Raw genomic sequence first — 23,208 nt, forward strand, 5'->3', positions numbered from 1 at the left:
GAGGTCAAATCACACTTGCAGTCTTCATCTTTTTGTCTAAATCTGCTTTGATACATTGTGATAGCAACACCGGAAGAAAGTTGGGAGTATTTTGGGAGTGGCATGTCAAACTCCAAACCCCTTACCTTTATAGAATAAGCTGGCTCCATTTGGATTTCTAGGGCTAAGTGATAATGTGGGCTAAAGAGGCATCAGTGAGGGAACAGGTAGAGCCAGGCTTACATCCTGCCAGTAACAAGCAACTGAGCCTCAAGAAGAGAGAGGTTCTATTACGTCCTGTTTCCTCGTCTGTGAAAGAGTGGGCTGGATGACAAGATCGCTCTGTCCTTTCCAGCTTGAGCACAATACAAACCTAATTCTTAGGATTCCATGCCCCTCTCCGGTCCAAGTCTGTACTTTGTCAGGAATAAAGAAGACACTGTAGAGAGCTAGAGAGAGGAAGGACAGAAGGACGGCTGCTCTTGACTCTTCATCTGCCTTCAAGTCGCTCTCATCAGAGGACCACAGTCACCGGGCCAAAGCAGCGCCCTCACACCACATTCCCATCACACTAAAGGAACTTGGGTAGTTAGTTTGCTTGGTTTGGTTTTCTGAGACAGGGTCTCCTATGTATAGCCTTGGCTGTCTTGGACTCGCTTTGTAGACCAGGCTGGCCTCGAACTCACAGAGATCCACCTGCCTCTGCCTCCCCGAGTGCTGGTATCACAGGTGTGTGCCACCATACCTAGCTTCTCAGTTTTATTTTTTAAAGTGAGCCTAACTTTGTTTTAATTTTGGTTTGAGGTGGGGAAATTCACTATAATCTTTTCATTTGGATAAAACTAAAATGAAAGCAAACTTGACACAAAACCCTTTGAAGCACCTTGTTTGTAAGCTGGAAGTAATGGGCGCTAAGGAGCACACCGCCAACAGCACTGGTATGACGGTGCTTTCAGAACAGGGAGGTGCAGCTGGGGCGGCGGCCAGCATCCGGCAAGCACTGGTATGTTCTAAGCGCTGCTCTTGCCGTTTCACATGTCCTAACATCGAGCCCTCACAGGAGTTAGAGGATTAATCACACAGGTGTTGTCACCTCCATGTCACAGAGGAGGAAATAGAGACACTAAATGACCAAATAATTTGCCATAAGTAAGTCACATTGTTAACTACTGATGAAAGCCAGCATTCTGACAGTTTCCCTCCAGCCTGTAATTTCTGTCTCACACTGTTGTCTTCCTGGAAGAAGGCTGCAGTTGTTTTACCACGTGAAGGGTGCTGTATCTGTAGGGTTAGCTTTGCGTGTTCACAGTGCTTGAGAAACACGACTAGACCCACATCCCAGGGAAGCACAGCTCTCCTTACAAGCCCAGCCTGCCCTACGGAGCAGGGGCAAACAAGCCTCTGTGCAGTGGTGACTTTCCCTGTGTCTGGAATCACTTGTTGGCACACAAACTTAAGTGATTTTAGGAGGCTGTTTCTTCAAGTCCACACGGAACTGCCCTGCCCGGCCTATTCCCCGCCACAGGGACAGGGCCATGCACAGGTGCTGAGATGGCCCTCTTAGGCCGCTACTGACCCGCTCCTTGTTAAAGCATTATCATATTGACAGTTAAGGACACACACAGGACAGTGCAACAGCACTGACCTACCCTGATTTCTTTCCTGTCTCCATCCAACCTACCCTGCTTACCACATGCAGCTACAGTGAGAAGAGACAGGAGACCGGATTCCCAGAGTCCTCTCTACCTGTTGTGTTCAGCAGTGTTTTCTATGTGGGTCATGTGAGAACAGGAGCCTGTAACGAACATATCAGGCCCCACCAGTAAAGGAGGAAAACATTCTCTGATCTTCCTGTTGGAGGGACTTTAAAAGCTTCTTCGTCACAGTGCCAGCAGGCTCGCTGCATACGCAGAAGTGAGAGGAGCCAGGTTTAAGTCTGAGGGACTCGTCTACAGCACATGACCTGATGGCCTCCTGCCAAAACAGCACAGGAGCTCAGTCCATAGTCAGAAGTTCACTTTGGGACCTGGAAAGCATGCTGTGCAAGGAATAGTTCCTAGTCTTCTGAACAAAAACGCAGAAGAAAGAGGCCAGAAGACCAAAACATTAAAACCACCACCACCAACAAAACCATCTCGGGGAAGAATACTCCTCTCTGAATTCTCTTAGCCGGGAAGAAAGAGGCAGCGGCTGGTGTGTGAGACAACACCCAGACCTCCCAAGTCACAAGCTGAATTACCATAGTAGGTCATATGCAAAATGCCATTCCTGTGAACAGAAAAGATCCTACGTTCTAGGCAAGAATCACAGCTTTGGAGTCAATTTTATTCTGTTATGTGAATTAGGTGATGGAATCATTACTGTTTTTCAAAAGGGAAATAAACAATGTACCTGAGATAGCTTCCAAAATAAGCAACAATGTTTGGGTGTTTGCAGTCTTTCATCATTATGATTTCTTGCTGTACAACCGCAAAGTCTTCTCCTAGGACACAAAGCAAGCATGTTGGACACTGAGAAGGTAAGAGGCTCATTACTTTAAAACATGTGAAGGTATTATACTTATGATTCACTATAACACAGCTGATGAATTTTATATCCAACACAACCAATGCCTTAGCGACATTACTTCAATAACAATTTCAGGCCTGATTTGAGAGAAGTACAGCACCTCAACGATGAAAAGTACAGGCGCCCCGCCAGACTTCTGGGTCCCAATTCTGTAATCACTAAACACTTGGACAAATTACTTAACTCTTTGCACTAATTTCCTGCTCAGTAAAATAATGACTATTGACCTCACAGGGTGAAATGAGTTGCTACCTATAAAATGCCTGGCAGGGTAAGTTCCATACAAACATTTCCTGCGAGTCCTAGCACAGCTTGGGCACTGTCACTAGGAAATACATATTACAAGCACAATCTTCCCTAGGAAACAGCCATTAATTCCCTTCATTACTAAACATTTGGCTGGTTGTGTGTCACATACCTGGAGACAGGCTAGAAAGGCAGAGGCAGAAGAATCATTAAGTAACCCTGAATAGAAACTCAGCATAAAGAGGTGACCTTGTTTCACATTAGAGAAAGACCCTCGGTACGTCAAGTGTGTGAGCTCTGCAGCACAGGCGACCCCCGTGCACAAAGCATCTTCTCTCAGTGCCTTTCCCAACAGTGGTAGGCTGGGAAGGGCATTCGATCTGCACCTGGCCAGACTATCAGCCAATCACCTGCCCTGTTCCTTGCTTGCCCAAATTCTTCAAAATGAGACGTGGCAACCTTAGAGCAACATCACATGCTAGGACTGTTCAAAGAGCACACAAGTGCAGGGACGGCAACATGAACCAGAGGCAGTGTAGGGAGAGGAGGGAGCACTCGCACTTAAACCAAAGCAACCCAATTATCAGTGTTATAATTCAATTTATTAATGGCTGCTCACCTCTGGAGCACAAGGCTGTCTGACTGTGGTGTCTTCCAATTGTAAATGTAGCCTAGTGAGGAAGCATCCCAATCCCGACTAATTCCCCCACCCCTTCCCACCCCGCCCACACTGTATGGTATGTCCTACTGGAGAAGAGATGATTTGTTGGGACCTTAAATGCTTTAGTTTGTGTGCACAAAACCACAAGTCCCTGGAAGGAGGACAGGGAATTCTCAACAGTTCACATCGCTGAGTCCTCCTAGGTGTTTTCACACCCTACAACATCTAAGAAGAAATTCCAGTTAGAAGTAATAGCCATCATCGGACTGCGGGGCCGGAAGCACGCTTCGCAGGCATGCGGAGTACTTTAGAGGGCTGCGTGCGGCTTCTCCACCTGTCCTACAATGTTATGGCTGCAATCCAGTGGAGGAGCTGCATGTGGTCCAGGCTGACCTAGTCAGCACAGCATGTGACAGTCAGTGGCTGAGGCGCTCTTTCTGGGGCAGGCCTAAGAGTCACTAGTGGCCATTATAGATAAAATGCTGCTTTGCAGAGGAATGGCACTCCTCTAGTGAGAAGCAGATCCACCTGTGTAAGACCAAGGCTCGTGGGGCATGGAGCCACCTCAGCAGGGTTTCTCTTACCTGTGAGCTATAACAAACTTCCTATACAATGATTGCCACACACGTCACATTTTGCGTTTATATCCTGACTAGGATGTAGTCCTCTAGGACAGAATCAGGCCTAACTCATTTCTGTGTCCTTAGCATCTCACACCTGAGCGTGCAGTTCCTCCAGGGACATCAGCTGACAACACCAGCACTGGGGTTAGTTTCAAGCAACAACTGGCATGCTTTGTACTCTGAGCCATTTACTCCTCTTTTTCATATTAGTGACTTTAAGCTTTCAACAATGTTTCCTATGAAATGTTATTGATCCAGTACATAATCCCTTCCCAACAAGTAAACCCAGTGATTGTGAGTAACAAATTAAATTCAAAACTTCAAAATCCAAGGGAAGCGTCCATGCATTTAATTTCTAAAGGTAAGTGAAATATGTAAACTTAGATAGAAAGAAAGAAAACACAGCTCAATACAGTAGTAACCCAAAGGTGGAAAAGAGGAAGAAAGTGCAGATAAAAGACCCTGAGTTATTTTATTTCTAAGCATCATTAATTTCAGGGATAAATAAATATCTAATCTGTCCAGTACTGTCTGCCTGGAGTTTATAACACGGTCTTATATAGTGGAGTGGCTAAGCAACAACCCACTTGGTGAACAGTGTCATCATTAATGATGTAATGACAACTCTACCCATAACGGCTATAAACACGAGGCGGCACAGAGCAAACAACTGGTGACCAGGGATGTGCTCGAGTGCACAGGTGCCAGGTAAATCCTTTCCCTAGAGACTTGTCACTCTATGATGAAACATAGAGGACAGAGTGCCTCACCAGCCCCTAGAGGCAGAAACCTAACACAGAAAGCTTACAGGGAAGAAGAAAGGCTCAGAAAATATTACTTTGGAAAAAAAAAAAATAGAGGAATAGGGTCTTACTGGCATTTTGCCACTTTGAAATACTGTACTGCAAGTTAATGCATGCTGCTCTCACAAGAACAAAGTTTTAAAAATCTAGCCCCACCCCCATCAGTTCCCCTGCTCATCACGGTCAGTGTTTTCCACTGTCCTGGAAAGGGATAAATGGTCTCATTTTGGAGACTTTCCTCTACAGCTGATAGTTAATTCATCACTTATCTGTGTGTATTTATATCCTACTTCAGTACCTGGTGCTGTAACCAATGTAGGTAGTTATACGCAGCCTTTAAAGCCTGACTTTGCATCAGTAAAGGGTTACTTAGAAGGCCTGAAGCAGGCAGCAGGCCCCTTCTCAGAATCTGAGCATAAAGCCCAAGTGTGTGTGTACGGAGCTCTATGCCGTTAGCCAGCTTCAACGGATCATTTATCTTGACACATCTTTACATTTTGTCCAAACCGGGTCTCAAGAGTTGGCAGTGTTCTAGCCCAGGCAAGTTTAAGACCAAAGAAGTAGACCTCTAATCTCACAAAACCAGGTTCACTGATGCACTGAAAACAAGGAAAAGCGCATAGCAGAGGGACTGTGGCCGTCTCAGCAAGTGCAGGGCAGAACAGGCATTACAGGATAACACTGTTTGGACAAGAATGAAGCTGAGGTGAAGTCCCAACAAAGCAGTGTTCTGACAGACTTAGAGGAAAGCCACTCGCTGGACTGCAAAACAAAGTCAAGGTCCTCTCTTATGGACCATGAAGTCACGACAGACATGGTTGCTGTGTCATAAAACAGCATGATATTTTTCAGGTTTATTTTAATCTGTATGAGTGTTTTGACTGCATATATGTTATGTGTACCACATTTGTTCCTAGTGCCCGAAGAGGCCATAAGATGGCACTATAGATGGATGTGAGCCACCATGTGGGTCCTAGGATCTGAGCCTGGTCCCCTGTAAGAACTGCTGGCCCCACAGAGTGAGGAGAGAGCCCCAGTTGTGGGACTGGACTGCCAGGATTCAAGATCCCAGCTCTACATTAATTAGGGTAAAGTACTTCAGTTTTTTTTAAACTATAAAAAATAGGATGATAACATAAAGATTAAATGAGTCAGTGCATGCATCTCACTTTGTATAGTACAGTGGCTGGCACAAATTAAGTTTAAATAAATGTTAGCTATTAGTAGTAACAAATGCCACGGCTTAAACTAACTCATCTCTATCTTCCAAGCTCATCTCCATGCCTTCCTCATTAATTTGATTCATCTAGCAGGTTTTGCTGTGTGCTTATGAGACACTGGAAATCTTTTTTTTTCATTAATTTATTCAGATTATTATTAACAGATCTAAATTGTTATCCTCTTGCTTGTCTCCTCCCATTCCTTCCTCCCTCCCTCTCTTTCACCCTATTCCCCTCCCCTAGGTCTGTGACAGAAGGGGACCTCACCATATGGTCACAGCCTATCAAGTCTCATCTTGGTAGCCTTCCTATTCTTTCTCTGAGTGCTACCAGGTCTCCCCACCAAGGGGAAGTGGTCAAATATGGGGCACCAGAGTTCATGTCAGAGTCAGTCCCCGCTCTCCACACAACTGTGGAGAGAATGTCCTGTCCATTGGCTAGATCTGAGTAGGGGTTCAATGTTTACTGTATGTATTGTCCTTGGTTGGTGCAATAGTTTGAACAGAACCCCCTGGGCCCAGAGTTGTCCGTCATGATGTTCTTCTTATAGGTTTCTAGGACCCTCTGGATCCTTCTATTCCCCCATTCTCCCATACTTCTCTCACCTAGAGTCCCAGTAGGAAGTCCTTGCATCTATCTCAATCTCCTGGTAAGTGAAAACTTTCATGGGATATCCTTTTTGGGCTAGTGTTCAATTATAAGTGAGTATATACCATGTGAGTCTTTCTGAGTCTGGGTTAACTCACTCAGTATGATCATTTCTAGTTCCATTCATTTCCTGTAAATTTCAGGATTTCATTGTTTTTAATAGCTGAGTAGTAATTACATAGTGTAAATGAACCACAGTTTCTTTACCCATTCTTCTACTGATGGACACTTAGGCTGTTTCCATGTTCTGGCTATTATGAATAAGGCTGCTATGAACATGGTTGAGCAAATGTCCTTGTTGTGGAGCATCTTCTGGGTATATTCCAAGGAGTGGAATAGCTGGGTCTTGAGGAAGCCCTATTCCCAGTTTTCTGAGAAAGTGTCAGATTGATTTCCAAAGTGGTTGTACAAGTTTGTACTTGACATACTGGAAATCTTGTGGAAAATCAAGTTCACCCTCATAAAAATGATAGTCAGTGAAGCTGGGGTACCATGTTCTTATCAATGGTTTTTCTTCTTTTTAACCCTAATCCTAACCCTCCAATTCCAGGCAGTCCACTGGGGCCTACACATATGCAGTACAAAGCCATACATGTAGGCAAAGCATCCAAACACAAAACACATACATTTAAAAAGGGTGAAAAGATGACAGTTTAGAAAGCTATGTATGATATACTTCCAAAATGAAAGATACATGCAATGAGCCTATTACACCCATAAATACACATCTGATATCTGTGATGGGCAAGGTCAGTCCCATTACATGCCTGAGAACATAGTCAGAAATGGAGCCTGGCTGAGGACTAGTGATATAGCTCTTGTTTAGCAATGAACAAGGCCTTGGCCTGATTCCCAGAACTGCAGGAAAAGGGCCCTGGATGTATAGGAAAAGTAGATGTCGCTGTCTTTTCCCTGACCCAGCCTTATGCTTGCAGTGGAGAGATTACTCACAGCACTGGCCACCCTTGTGAGGCACCTCTGTGAGGCCATCCCAGAGCTCTCAGAGCTGTGACATCACATGCATCACACTCACCCTTCGCAATGCTTGTTCTCTGACGCAGAAGTGTGCTAACAAAGCAAGCTTACCTACAGTATGATTTTCCTATCTCTGATCTTTGACCAACCTTTCACAGTCTGCTTAGTTCAGTGTAAACACAACCATAAGTATATGTGAGTATTTCTATGTAAATATCAAAAAATCTGGAGAAAAAAAGGTTGACAGTGGTTCTCCAAGTCAGAATGATGAATGACTTTAATTTCTACCTTTGCTTTAATTCTATTTTTCTACTTTCATTACAATGACAAAATTGGTTTTGCAATTTAAGTCCAAAAAAGCATAAGCTTATAGTTAAGCAAAAGATGCTTGAGAAAAGGAAATATAAATTAAAGTCATGTGAACAAGATTAGAAGTCACAGTGAGACACTTTCAACTAACCTCACATTTAAGCAATTTTGCCAAAATATCTCAAGTTTTTGTTTAGCTTCAGTTTCAAAATGGTTACTAGCTATTTTTTAAAAAAGAAAGGAAAAGTACAAAATTTTAAATGATTTATTCATTTTTATTTTATGCTCATTGGTATTCTGTCTGCTTGTGTTTATCTGCGAGGGTGTCCGATCCCCTGGAACTGAAGTTACAGACAGCTGTGAGCTGCCTTGTGGGTACTGGGAGCTGAACTGGGGTCCTTTGGAAGAGCAGCTAGTGCTCCCAACTACTGAACCATCTCTCCAGCCCAAAAGTACAAATTCTTATCGTCTATATCACATTGCATTTGGCTGTTTCAGAGATAAGTTTTATTTTCACAAGGGAGATCAACCACCAGAACTCTGAAAAGATTTGAATAAACAGCACTCGTGAAGACAGTCAAGTCAAGCTTTTCACAGCCAAGAATTCGCAGCATAGCAAACGCCACAGGGAGGCAACCAGTTCAGTCCTCTCGAGGACAAATTTCAGGACAGGGTTATCTTGCTTCATAAATAAAAATTAAAAACTACAGAAAAAGACAAGAAGAAAGAAAAGTCTACAGACAGAAATGACAGTGAAGACACAACTATCTCCAATCTGGGAGCTTTATTAGTAAGAAACTATTATGAATATTGTCAGTTGTCTCTTGGCTATATATTTATCACTTTAAAGAAATTCTATGTGTGATAAATACATCCTTGTATGTGGGTGTGTGTAAGCATGTGCAAGCATGTGCATCTATGCAGAGGCCAGAGGAGGACGCTGTTTTTTCTGGTATAATACTCTCTGTCATATTCCCTTGAGACAGGCCTCTCACTGACGCTGGAGCAAGGCTGCAGAGCAGGACACCCCTGGGATCCTCCTATCTCTGCCCTGCACAGTGATGGGGTTACAGGCCAGGGGAACGGCAGCTTTTACGTGCTGGCTGGGCATTTGCACTTGGATCTTCATGTTTACACAGAAGAACAAACAGACACAGTTCCCTCATTTCAAACACAAAATTCCATGGTGTTTAAAGTAAATTTACCAAGGCTTACAACCATAACCATAAATCGGTTTTAGGACAGTTTATTCTCTGTGAGACCCATCGTGTCTGCTCACTGTTAATTTGCCCACCAGCAATTCCAGCCCGCTGCCTTACTTTCTAACTCTGGAGGTTTGCACCTTTCCTGACCGCACAGTCGTCTCCTGTGTCTGGTTCTTTTCATTTAGCACTGCTAGACTCTGTTGGAGCGTGCAGTAGTAGCACCTTTCTACTGTCTGTACATTTTGCCCACTTGTTCACCGGTTATAATGGCTCCAGTATAGGGGCATTATGAATAATGTTGTTGATGTGCAACTTGCGTGGCTAGACACAAGAGCATGACTGCTGGTTTTACGGTACATTGACAGTCACCTTTTAAGAAGGAGATCCGGGCATAATGATGCACATCTTTCATCCTAGCACTCTGGAGGCAGACAGGTAGATCTCTGGGAGTTCAAGGCCATCCTGGTCTACACAGTGGTTTCCAGGACAGCCAGAGCTACATAGTGAGACCCCATCTCAACAAAAGAAACAAAACCCCCAAACCAACCAACTAACAATAACAGATAAACAAACAAACAAGCCCAAAGAACTCCAGCATGGTAGCAGTGTCTGTCTCATACTCTCACCTGCAGTGCATAAAGATGTTTGTTTGTGGCTTATGTTTTCATATTTTATTCCCTCTCTACACTGAAATATTAAGGGCAGAGATGGTTTGATGTTTGGGATCTGATTAAGCAAACCTGCATGGTGTGGCATGGTGTGGCATGGTGTGGCATGGTGTGGTATGGTGTGGTATGGTGTGGCATGGTGTGTGTGCATGTGTGCGTGTTTGAAGAGGGTAACCAGAACCAACAAGACAAGGCTGGTCACACCCTGGGATCTAGAACAGAGCAATCAAAGCCATTTCCTGTAGTGAGTGCTCAGGGAAGACTGTAGTCTCTACTACACATACTTTAGACGCACCCTGCTTAGCTCCTACCACAAGCTGAAAATGAAGCTATGATTCCTCACCCCAGAGGTGAGACCCTGAAAGCTGAGGTAATGGGACCAAGGCCACGCTAGCAGCAAAGTAGCTGCTTTTAGAGTGGGTGATTTCAGCTGCCTGGCCAAACTCAGGAACAAGTAAACATTTTCCCCAAGAGGTGTGAATGGTTTTCTTTTCTTTCTTCAACTGTACATCTTTTAATACACAGCAGTATCCGAGATCAATAGCATCACAAATCAACCATCACACGCACCAGAAAACAACTGAGTTATTTAAGGTTTTCTAAGTTTCTAGTTTGATTTTTAAGGAGACTTGAAAATGAACTAAATAGAGTCTGTGCTAGGGCTTTAGCTCAGAGCTAAGAAAACGCATTTTATTAAAACCTGGAAATAGGAAAGAGCAAGGAAAGAACTTCAGCAGGCTCCTTCCCTCAGAGTTGTAGAATTTCGTGAAGACACCCAGTCTAAGTGAGGGAATGACGGGCTCGGCCAAAATCAAGTAACTTCAACTCAGCGGTTAAACATTCAAGGCCTGATGAAAGGCCAAACCTTCAGGTGTCCTGCAGACTTCACCAGCTTCTAACATCTGTCTTAGCAACTGGACAGTAGAGAAAGCAAAGGTGTCCTATCGGTGGTATCAGAGAATCTGTAATGCATCTAACTGAAAGTGTGTCCTGTGCTAATGGTATCTTCCTGTGGGTTGTCAGTCAGTCATCACACCCTTCAGACTGCACCTTATTGGTACTCCTGAGGAGTTACCAGTGAGCTATGTCAAGTCTTGCAGCTCAGATTGTTGTTTTAGACTTCAGCCTGCAATATCTACAATATTATTGGTCATACCCAGGAAAAGCTGGCCCATCCTTAAAAAAACAAAACAAAAATCTCTGACTAGATTTCGGTTCACACTAAAGCTAAAACCGGAAGTGCAGGGGGCGGGGGCAGAGTCCGTGCATCAGCACAGCTGCCTGCTTACTGCAGGAGGGAGAGCAGGGAGGTTCTGAGAGGGCTGTGAAGAGCAGTCAGCACAGACAGATGTAGGCTTGAGGGAACACGAAGGAGAAATAGTCGAAGCAGACGAACCGCACAGAGAGGTTCTAAGCTGCTCAAATAGGAAAAAACTATTTGTATAGTAATGACACATGGGGGTTAAGAGCCGGTGAGGTCTGTTGAGAAACTCAGGCTGCAGAGGAAAAGGACAGGACACAGGGAGCCAGACCCCAGCTTCCCAAACGCCAGGTCAGTTTTTCCCACTGGACCACACGTGCCCCTCATAAGGGAGCAATGTTACCTGGAAATAAATAAGCCAGGACAAACTTGTCACAGTTAGTCCAGGAGAACGGTAATCAAACATTACTAAAGTTATGAAGCTTTAGCCAGGTATGCCTACAATTTCAGGATTCAGGACGCTGAGCTAGGAGCACCAATGGTTCAAGGCCAACATGAGCTACAAAGACCATTTGAAAAATCCAAACTATAAAAAATAAAATTATAATATCCAATGATTTTCTAGCAATAAGAAACATCAAATTTCAAATAACTCACCTGGTTCCAATTTTATCACTTTAATTGCTGCTAATTCTCCAGTGTTAACATTCCGGGCCTAAAAGAAGAAGAAAAAAGATCATGAAAAAAAAAAAGCTGTATAAAAAGACATTTTAGTTTATTGTTTATTTCCAATAATACAGAAATAGTTTAAAAGTATCTAATTTACTTTATAATTTAATTTAATTTACAATCTGATTTCCAAACAAAGAGCATTATGTCCTTCATACTATCACTAATCCAAGCATGAACTTAACCCTGCAGTAACTGGGCACTGTTCTAAGCAGCTTGATGCTCACTCACTTAACTCTCAGAACACTCATAAGGTAAAAATCACTATTATTTGATTTGCAAATGGAAAAAAAAAAAAAAAAGGAGCAAACGGCGGTTGGTCATACAACCAGCTAAGTGGGAAGGAACACTGGGATTCAGAGCCGGGTCTATTCCAGACTGCATAGTGTGATTCCTTCAAGCATTACACTACAGAGATATCTTTTCATGCAAAGGCTGAGAAAACTATGGAGAGAGTTAGCATCAAAATTATTAATTAAGATCTAATTATGAAAGCAGGCCCCTATGTCCCTTCAAATCCACATGTTAGTGAAATCAATGTATTCAAAACAAGCCACTTATGAAAAAGAAAATTAATTTTAAAAAATCGGTTCCCAGGGCTAGGGATGTGGCTCAGCTGGTAGGGCACTTGCATGGCACACCAGAAGCCCTAGGCTCCACCCCTAACGTGGTTAGAGCAGGCGTGGCGCTGCACACCTATAATCAGCACCATAACCTGTGGATGGAGGCAGGAGCTCAGGGTCATCCTCAGTGGGTGGGCTACAGGACGCCTTGTGTCTGAGACAGGGAGGGAAGGAGGGAGGGAGGGAAGCCAACTAATTCCTAAGCTGGGAAGGATGGGCATGCCTCCCAATTCTAGCACTCAGGAGGAGTCACGAGGATTGCTAAAAACTGTAGAGCTTCCTGAGCTACAACCACAACACAACCCACGTCCTGCCTCAAAATCAATCAGATATTAGATTTAGATATTTATAACTATCTAACTAAGTAGAAAATATCTTGAATTTGGGTTTAAAAAATGGCAGTAAATCTTTACCAATTTAGGGTGCTATATAACTGGATCAGAATTTAAGATGATATTTTAGCTATTTATATTTAATTAATTTTTATATCAGTTTAAAGGGAAAATGCATGCAGTTCCATTATTATGGGAAGAAAAATAACTAATACATTCCCTACACAAATTTAAAAATTAAAACTAGCAGGAAAATTCACTTAAAAACGCTTTCTTTGGGGGCTAAAGAGATGGCTCAGTGGCTAAGAGCACTGGAGGCTCTTTCCTGGAGACGGATCAGTTTTTAGCACCCAATGGTGGCTCACCACGCTCTGTTCTCTCCCAGGACTCAACGGCCTCTTCCGGCCTCCACAGGCACCAGGCACACACAACACAGACATACGTGCAGGCAAACATACACATAAGAATCTTTTAAAAATTATTCAATATATAATCTTCATAACTAACAAATACTCATGATGGTCATTTGGAGGCACTAGAAAGCAGATCTGGACACTTCAAACCAAAAATCACTCTCTTTTTAGGTGAGACAAACATTTCAACAGCCCTGAATAAATTCCGTTCCTTTGCCCAGATGAGATATTACATAAACGACAAACTCGGGATCCTAGAACATTGCTGCAGGAGCGACTGCAAACAAGGGCAGGGTGTACCTGGGCCACAGAAGGCTCTCTCCAGCTCCCACCACAAGTCAAAGCGAGGCTGATTGGCCAGAGCTGAAAACTTGCTCCCAGCGACCACAGGAGGGCGCACTCCTTACTGACAAAGTCACACATGGCTGTTCAAGATGGCTGCTGCAAATGAAGCACTTGGGCTAAAAGCTGGTTTATTCAGAATTCTACTCACTAGCTATATTCAGCTGAGAAATCGTGACAGTAAACTCCTAGTGAGCGAGTGACCTAAGCCATTACCCTTTTAGAAGGTCTGTCACTACTCATTGACTTATTCTATTTCAGAAGGTTTGTCAAAAACTTGCTGCAAAGTAACAGTTCCAAACACAGGTTTCTTTGGAGTGAATAACTAAATTATGGTTGTGTAGAGTAGACAGAAAGCAGGAGTGGGGGTCCATTAGGAAACTTAAATTTCTGAGCCTTTCCTCATCAGAAGCCATGTTATACCTGAGGAAGTTTAAAGCACTATGCTCATTTAGTACATAGCCAATGTGGTTGCCGATGTGAGAGCCCAGCGACTGGGAGGCTGAAGCACCAGGGCAGTGTAGTGCCAATCTGGGCCAGGTAGCAAGACCCCACCTTCAGGGGAAAAAATCACTTATTCCCGAACCAAGTCAGTATTATCTCTGATATTTAGTCTGGGTTTACTATTTTTGATTCAGTGCGAGTAATTTATTTTTCAAATGAGCAAGGTTAGCTTTGTAAGATAGGAGCATGTATGAATTTTTGTTTTAAAAGTCAGTACTAAAAACAGATTTTTCACACCTCTTAAAGGTAGAAACTGAAGTGAACTGTTCTGAGCATCTAGACCTTATTTTTGACAGCTTTCAGATAGAATCCACATACCATAAAGTTCATCTTTCAGCCCTGACTCACTGTGGTGCATAGCTGGGAGAGCACCGTCAGTACTGAACTTTAGAACATTTTCATATCACTACCACCACCATCAAAAAACAAAGGCAAAAACAAACCCCTCAAACCTTAGACCTACGAGCTGTCCCTGCCCTGTGGATTGGAGGATTCCCAACACTTCCCTAAATGGAACTGAACATGTGGTCCCTGTAACTGGTTTCTTTCCCTCAGTAAGTTTTCAGATTCATGTAGGTATTGCTGCAAAATACTACTCCACTGCACAGATAGCTACTCTGTTTGTGCACTCATCAGCTGATGATACGCAAAGTGGTAGTTGATCTTCAGTGCCAGCTTGACGGGGCCTAGAAGGCCCTGGAGACATACTTCGAACACTAAATAAGGAAGAAGACCCACTCTGCCTGTAGTGACATCATCCCATGAGCTGCCGCCCAGACTGGGCACAAGAGGGGAGAGGAGGGGCCGGATGAGCATTCCCTGCTGTTTTGAGGTGAGGCAAGGGAAGCTCAGGTCCAGGCTGCCAACACCAGCACCATGGCGCTACCTTCCTATCCAACCACGAGACAAAAATAAATCTTTCCTCTCTCCCTAAGTTTCTTCTTGTCAAGTGTTTGGTCAGAGTGACAAGAAAACTACCTAAAACACATAAGGTTTTTTTTTCTGTACTTGTCTGTTATAATTACTACTTTCTACTATATATACCACCATATAAATTTTTGGCAAACCTATTTCCAATTCTTTCAGATATATACCTTAAATGTACTGTGAAATGGTGGGCTATATAATAATCCAGGTCCAACACTCTGAAGAGTTGCCCAATTGTTTTCCAAAGCAGCTATAGTGTCGTGTATTATTACAACCAACACATGGAGCCCCCATTTTCCCCACACCCTTGAAAATCTGTCACTGTGTTTTTTACTTTAGTTCTACAGTGGGGATGCCCACCTGCCTCTTGAGAGCTGGGTTACAGGTGTGCACCACCACCGGGAGCTTGTCCATTTAAAATACCATCAGATGCTTACACCTTAAGCACACACTATGCACATGTTCTCACACTGTAAGCACTTTTCATTTCCCTCCCAGTCTCACTGGAAAACTAGGCAAGCAAAGCTACACCGTAGGGGCTGGAGAGGTGGCTCTTCCAAAGGTCATGAGTTCAATTCCCAGCAACCACATGGTGGCGCACAACCATCTGTAATGAGACCTGGTGCCCTCTTCTGGCCTTCAGGTATACATGCAGACAGAAAGAACACTGTATACATAATTAATAAACAAAAATTTTAAAAAAGCTACACTGTAGGGCTTGTCTTTATTTCCTTGATGCCTTAATGTTTTTCTTTTGATGAAGTCGCAATTTGTCTTATGTTTTGTCACCTCTGTATTTCTTGATAGTTAATAAAATTAGAGTGTCAGATCTCCTTGCCAGCAGTCTTCAGTTTCCACCCTTATATCAAAGTCAACAGCCCCCTTTCAGTAATTTCTGTGAGGGGTTGCTTCACTCTTGTGCATGTGAACATGAAGCTGTGAAATGCAGTATTTTTACTTCAATAGCCCCTGTATTATCTGGCCCCCACCTATCTTTCTGCTCCCTCCCAGATGTTTACTTTATGCTCGAGCCAACCCAAACAGCTGGGGTTCCCTTGTCCTAGCCACACTTCTAGCCTGGCGCCCACCCCTGGGCCTAGATCCCAGGCCTCCTACAGCTAGGCACCAACCTTTAGAGCGAGGCTGATGGTGTCCTGACCCTGTCCCCTTAACATTTTCACTTAGGCACTCCCCAGCCCCCCCATACTCTCACAGACCTTAGGTAACCTTTCTCAAACTGCAAAGGGCCTGATAAGAATCCTGCAGATTTAGAATTAATCTCGGTTTACAGATCTTGACAATTCTTGGTTTCAGACCTGCTTAAGAACATGTTCAAGTGCATGGGAGGCTTTCGGTGTAGACTAGTTTGGGAAGCAGTTTTCCTGAGCTAGCATCGCTCCTGACTTAGGCTCGTGTGTGAGAAGGGTCCCCTGAATACAAGAATACTTTAAGGAGGCAGCATCACCATGGGCCTAGGAGCATCCCAGGCGCCACAGGAAGGGTCAAGGACAGCCATTTTTGGCTGGGTATGAGCACCTAGAGCTTTCAACACTTGTTCTGTAGTAGAAAATGTTCAATGTGAATATGAAAACAGGGTATGAAATGACAGCTAAGAATCCAATAAGCCATAGGATGGATCTGAATGAGCGATGGCCACTGCATCCTCTTCCTGACTCCTCTACCCTATCCGAAACAAGAAGATGGAAGGTACCATTTCTCAGATTCCTTCTGAAACAACGTTTACAACAATTTTATCCTAAGCAGATTCCAAATAGTAACCCAGCTGGTAGGATATATAAAAACCGTGTGTTTAAATACAAAACAAAACAAACAAAAATTGGCATTAACTCTGAATCAAGACATTTCAAGTGGGACACAGGAACCTGTACAAAGCACCACCATGCTCCTTCTGATGCACACCAGGCATGTGGGCGTGGCCACAAACACCTGTTCCAGCTGAGCTTTAGACGCTGTAACTCAGCTTCTAGGTCTGATGGCTTCCTGAAGATGACACCATTCTTGCTGAGGTTTGAAAAGCAGGAAGCGTATAACACAGAGAAGAGACTAAGGGAGGTGGGGGAGGCAAAGACAAGTGTTTGAGCTTTAAAGGCCAAGGAGGAAAACAAAGCAAAATTTGGACTACTTTGAGCACTGGGGAGGAGAACCACAGGGTGTGACCCCTACACACCCTTTCAGAAGGAAATGGATAATCTCTACTCAGAATACTCTTGTTTGCTTTTCCACAGTTAGCTGCACCCAGCATGTGCCCACCACAAAGGAAGCCAGTTCACAGGAGAACGTCAGGGTGGCAAATATCCCTGGCTTGTTCAGGACAGTCTTCCTGTATGCCTACTGTCCACTGTTACTATTAACAGTATGCTTTCATACTTTCACAAATTTTGTTTAGTTTTGATGACAAGATTTAAGGTCATTCTACTTGAAAACTTCAAATTAGCATGAAGAAATGATTCAGGACAATCAGATTCTCTAGCGATAAGCAGACATGCCTGTTTTTATGAATAAAGTTTTATTAGCACACAACCATGCTCATCTGCTGTCAAGCTGCTTTCTCGATACAATGGCAGAATGAATAAATAGTTGTATGGTGAGCGTACAGTCGCGGACACACCTTGTAAAACAGCACTAATGCTGCATCTTCACTGTCTAATATAACCATATCTGTATCTTACCTGTACTTATACTCAACTGTAAGCTAATAAAGTGAACAGCTAAACTTTTCAATTGTATGTATATATGCAATAAACATTTAAGATGGGGGGTTAAATTTTTTTTTGATCTGACAATAATGTGGATTGTGGCAAGTAGGGTATAGCTTTAAAACATACACAGAGGGCTGGAGAGATGGCTCAGTGGTTAAGAGCACTGGCTGCTCTTCCAAAGTTCCTGAGTTCAATTCCCAGCAACCACATGGTGGCTCACAACCATCTGGTGCCCTCTTCTGACGTGCAGGCGCAGATGCAGGCAGAGCACTGTATACATAATAAATACATAAATCTAAAACAACAACAACACACACATCCATAGATGCCACCATGACCATCAGGACACAGACAAGTTCCACTACTGGAAAGAAAAAGGATGCATGAGTGATACTTCATCGAGGGGGACATCACCCCATGTAGCATACAGGAACATTTCAGGCTGTCTCAATAACTGGAGATGATGATGGCACTCAGAAGGTGGAAGATGCCACACAATGACAGCCCTGGCCAAAATGCCAACAGTGTGCTATAGTTTGGATATGTTTGACTGTACACCCCACATTGATGTGTTGCGAGCTTAATGCCCATGGTGGGAGCAATGGGAGCAGTGTGGAACCTTTAAGAGGTGGGGCCCAGGGGAAGGTCTTTAGTTCAGTGGAGTGTGCCTGCAGAAAAAATTATGGAGCCTCAAGGTCCTCTCGCTCTCATTCTGGTCTGAGAATGTTTCCATGCCACTGTTAGGCCCTTGCCAGAAACCAACACAGCCACCTAGACTCCTAGTCTTATATTTTAGCCTCCAAATGTGAGGACAGCCAAGGCTACACAGAGAGACCCTGTCTCGAAAAACCAAAACAAACAAACAAACAAACAAACAAACAAAAACCAAATGTGAGGGTAAACTTTTTTTGTTTATAAAATTGACCTGTTTCAGGTCAATTTCATTACAGTAGTAGAAAATGGGCCAGTACTAGTGCCTACGGTGGAAAATAGTGTATGCCTACCAAAGAATTCAGAAGGTAAACAACTGAATATAGAAATGAACTCAATAAGAATTACTTATTGCTTTCATCTGAGTAAGATTGGTAACCTCCATTCCACATGCACAGATCCTGAATGGTATAGTCTGAGCTGAGTTCCGGGACCTATGATTTTAACATCACCCAGCTGACTGAGTCAATCCACAGACCATCAGGCGGACACTGAATGGGGTCTAAAGTGCAGGGATCTGGAGAAACAAATGTTCAAGACTCAGGAGACAGAGTTTACATACGTACGTCATCAGCCATTCCCAAGCCAGAACCTGGAGACCTAGCAGGGACAGGGGGTGCTTTTCTGTTACATAATCTCTTTCTCCTTGAAGCAGTAGAAATGAAAAGGTACAATGGCTCAGAACCTAAATGAACAGAGTAATCCAAGCCACAGCCTACAAACCAGTCACACACGAACATGTGAGGAGGGCTGTCTGCAGAAACTCAGTCCACACTTTGAACTTCTTCCCTTGAGCAATGGGCGGCCTTTGCCCACTAATCCCTGACGTCTGGGGTAGCGCTATCCTAGAACTATACAGGGATTTTCTGTGGTCCACAAACCCTGCAAATAACACACACGGGTTCTCCTACAGATTATGCACAACAGCACAATGAAGGTTCCAGAAGAGCGATGAGGAAGGCTGGGGGAGAAGGCTCAGTGATTGACAGTACCTGCTGCTCTTCCAGGACTCAACATCAGTTCCCAGTACCCACACGGCAGCTCACAACTGTCTGTAACTTCAGTTTCAGGGGATCCAGCGCCCCCTTCTGGCTCCCTGAGCACCAGGAACACATGGGATACATCTACATACACACACACAGGCAAGTACTCAAACATCAAACACTTCTCTGTGGGCTGAAGAGACGCATCAACAGCCATGACTAGTACCTCAAACTACCTGTACAGTAGCTCCAGGGGATCCGACACCTCTGGCCTCCTATACCCACACACATACACACAATTTAAAAACGAATCGCATATCTTTAAGAACCACTTCTTTAAACAGGCCCAGGCTCTTCTGTTTATTGATTTTAAGTTTGGGTTTGCTGCCCTCTCTCGCTGAGTAATCAGGTCACTTCCTGAGGCCAACTCCACCTGCTGCTCACTGTTCCAGCCAGAGAGACTGGTGAGTATGTTAGAAAAGGCCTTTTCACTACATCAGAGGACTTCACCGATGTGCAATAATATAAAATTGAAAACTGGGGAAAATAGCTAAATTAAACTTAATACTTATGTACACAGACAACTGTTGGTCTAGATTAACTACATTATTACTAAAACACACACAATGCTCTACCCAATAAAATCTTGGTCTCCTTACCAGCCTTCTACATAAGGCAACTGCAGTCAAACAGAAAGGACAACAGCATCCACACACACACACATTGACTTGGTGCAGCTTCAGTTACCATTGGCCAACTATAGTCAGAAAGTATTTAAAAGACCACTCCAGACATAACAAATGATGTATTAGGTATCTTCATTACAGTGCACTGTTACAATTACTCTACTTAATCATACTGTTATTAGTGTGTGTCAAATTAAACTTTATTATGGGTATGTATATCTAGGAAAAAGTAATATATGGCTATACTGGTGGATGATGGTTCAGTATACACACACACAGCGATCACACACGGTGGTTTGACACTACTAAAGTTTCTAATACCCACTAGGGGTCTTGAACCACAACTCAGCAAATAAGGGGTAAAACGTGTCCTGGAAAATTTAGTACCTATACATTTTTGAGCCTCATTTTTATCAGTAACTGAAAATTCTATTTTTTATAAAAGCTTATATAACAGCAGACTTAATTTTTAAGTTTTCAATTTCTATCTTGGATCTCTTTTCTTAGATCTAAGTTTTGAAACACTATTGAATATATGCTGACCTGGGAAGCCTGGATATGTACGTGTCTTTTATTACAAACAATGGACTACATAGGTGTTTCCATGACGAATTTTAAAGTCAAAACAAATGACCATTAATCTGATAATCTCCCAGAAACAACAGAGACGTGCTGTCATGCTTTGCAAGGGTTTCAACAACTCCTCCCAATGTTGCCTTTTACAGGAGGATGACTGCCTAGCAGGGTAGCCCACACTCAAAGTCCTCCTGTTTTCAACATCTTCCAGTGGCATCTCATGTGTTCTGGTTCTGCAGGCTTTCTCTTCAAATTGTAATCTCAGGACAACATGAAGATGGGGTCAGGGGTGACAGTATGGTACACTTTGAAGGACACATGTCTAGAGAAAGCTCAAAGGTCACCTGAAGGAGATGGAGCAAAAAAATCTTCAGAGCAAAGTTAACAATAGCTGTGCTAGCTGATATTTCCTGGGAAATCCCTGTGGGTCTGGGTTGTGCTGCACTGTTAACCCAAGAGTCTAGAGCAGTCCTCAGTCGAGGGACAGAAAGGTGGTGCGTCACCATCTATCAACAACCGTGCCAGAGCTGCCGAGTACCCAGACAGCACATTTTCAGTGACGCTATGGAAGAACTCGGCCACATGGACAGGAACGGGACAGGAAGAACCGACTGTAAAGAGCATCAACTCTGTGCACAGGATGGAGAGTAAGATCTTGAGGCCAGAGACACAAGAGAGAAATGTGGTAGCTAGAGACCCACAGTGCCAACAAATCCTCTCTCCAGGTGCCAGTTTGCTCCAACCCCCGTGGCTCCTCATGGTAAACCCTGCACAGGCCTTGAAAGGCCGACGGAGGGAAGATGGGACAAGTGCCGCCTACCACGCAGCTCGGAGCAGCATCACTCCAACGCTTCTCACACCAGACCAGGAGAGAGACTTTTTTTGTGGGGTGGGGTGGGACACAAGAGACTGGATTCATGAAATTTTCTCATCATTCTCCCAGAAAGTTCAACATATAAATGCAGATGAAATCATAATTTGTCTCTTAACATCCCCTCCTATTTAATTTTAAAAGTAAACCTCTCACAAACAATGAGTGTAAATCAGCCCTCCGCATCGGCAGGCTCCACACCCATGAATTCAGCAGAGCCTGTGATTGGAGTGCTTGGAGAACTACTGTACTGGAAAGGGGCGGCCTCTTCTTCCTGCCACTGTTCCCTAAGCCACGCGGCATAACCACTATCTACACAGCATTCTCCTTTACACGTGTTAGGTGGAGATTCCCCCTAAAGTACACAGGAGGATACACCTAGTTCATGCAAACATTAGGGTACTTTATTAAGGCTCTGGACCATATGCAGACCTGGTACCTGGTCCCCACAGGGAGGCCTGAAATGAGCCCCTGCGATAACAAGACGCAACTGTACATAAATTAAGAAGCAGGAGATTCCTTTGCTTTGCTTTTGGTTGTCCCTAATTCTAGGAATGAGGAGAACCTCTTTGGAAAACTTTATAACATCGAGAAGCATCAATAAGCAGATAGAATGTGCCATGTAGCATCAAAGGTAAGTAGCGTGGTGCCGGTTCTTATGCACTGTCAGTTTGAAGCCTGACTCCATCAAATATTACAAGATAACACACTTATTAGATGTATGACACTGGGCAGGGTCCCTGACATACACATCTAGTCCTCTTATCTATAGCTAGACATAATAAATGGGGTTAGCTGAATCACAGGGCTGCTATGGGCCAAATTAGTCAAAGAGCTCTGAACAGAGCAGATAGATATTAAGTGATCACTTAGTTTCAGCAATTATTCATCATGACCACACAAACATAAGAAATTGTACCTTAAACCTTCAGTGAGTTGATATTTAATGTCTTTGTTGTAATGGTCTGTATTCTATGAGTAAAATATAAACATTTCCATAATGAGAAGTTGTTTAAGTTTTGCAAGGTCACATGGTGCCTGCAATCCCAGCACTTAGAAGACGAAGTCAGGCAGATGGCTATGAGTCTGAGGCCAGCCTGGGATACTGAGATGTCTTGACTGTGTATATTACTTTCCTGACCTTATGATAAAACACCCCAGACAACACAACTTAAGAAAGAAAGAGTTTCCATCATGGCTGGAAAGGGATGGCAGCAGAGGCAGGAGGCTCAGAGCTAGCATCTTCCATACAAGCAGAGAGCAGGATCTGCCAGTGGGGCAACGGATAAGCTCTGAAAGCTGCATACTTTCTTCCTGCAGCAAGGCTGCACCTTCTAAAACCCCCTAATCAGCACCATCAACTGGGGACATGTTCAAATACCAAAGACATTCTCATTAAAAAACACAGTAGCTGGGGTGTGGTGGTGCACACCTTTAATCCCAGCACTCAGGGAGGCAGAGTCAGGTAGATCTCTCTGAGTTTGAGGCCAGCCTGGTCTACAAAGCGAGTCCAGAATAGTCAAGGCTACACAGAGAAACCCTGTAGACTTAATTTTCTTAACAAATATATTTTATTATGAACTTATTAACCGAGAGTACCTCACTTATAACCCGACTAACATAAACAATAGTAAAAGAAGATTTAAGAATACATTAATGAAACTGTAAAGATATCAGTTACAAGG

General features: G+C 43.6%; 1 protein-coding gene across 6 annotated transcripts in view; it reads right to left on the reverse strand.

Annotated features, from left to right (window-relative positions):
* Positions 1 to 23,208, reverse strand: part of MAP4K3 (mitogen-activated protein kinase kinase kinase kinase 3) — a 145,374-nt gene that overhangs the window by 79,710 nt on the left and 42,456 nt on the right. For 5 of the 6 annotated variants that reach the window (XM_084793096.1, XM_084793097.1, XM_084793098.1 and 2 more), the window contains exons 2-3: positions 11,764 to 11,821; positions 2,371 to 2,461 (exon numbers count right to left, since the gene is read on the reverse strand). In XM_084793096.1, the coding sequence (XP_084649222.1) occupies positions 2,371 to 2,461; positions 11,764 to 11,821 (149 nt within the window). Of the gene's footprint in view, positions 1 to 2,370; positions 2,462 to 11,763; positions 11,822 to 23,208 lie in introns of those variants that run through there. The other variant, XM_084793101.1, reaches the window with a different exon arrangement.

The sequence above is a fragment of the Acomys minous genome (genome assembly GCF_964271855.1).
Source record: "Acomys minous genome assembly, chromosome: 8".
Lineage (NCBI taxonomy): Eukaryota > Metazoa > Chordata > Mammalia > Rodentia > Muridae > Acomys > Acomys minous.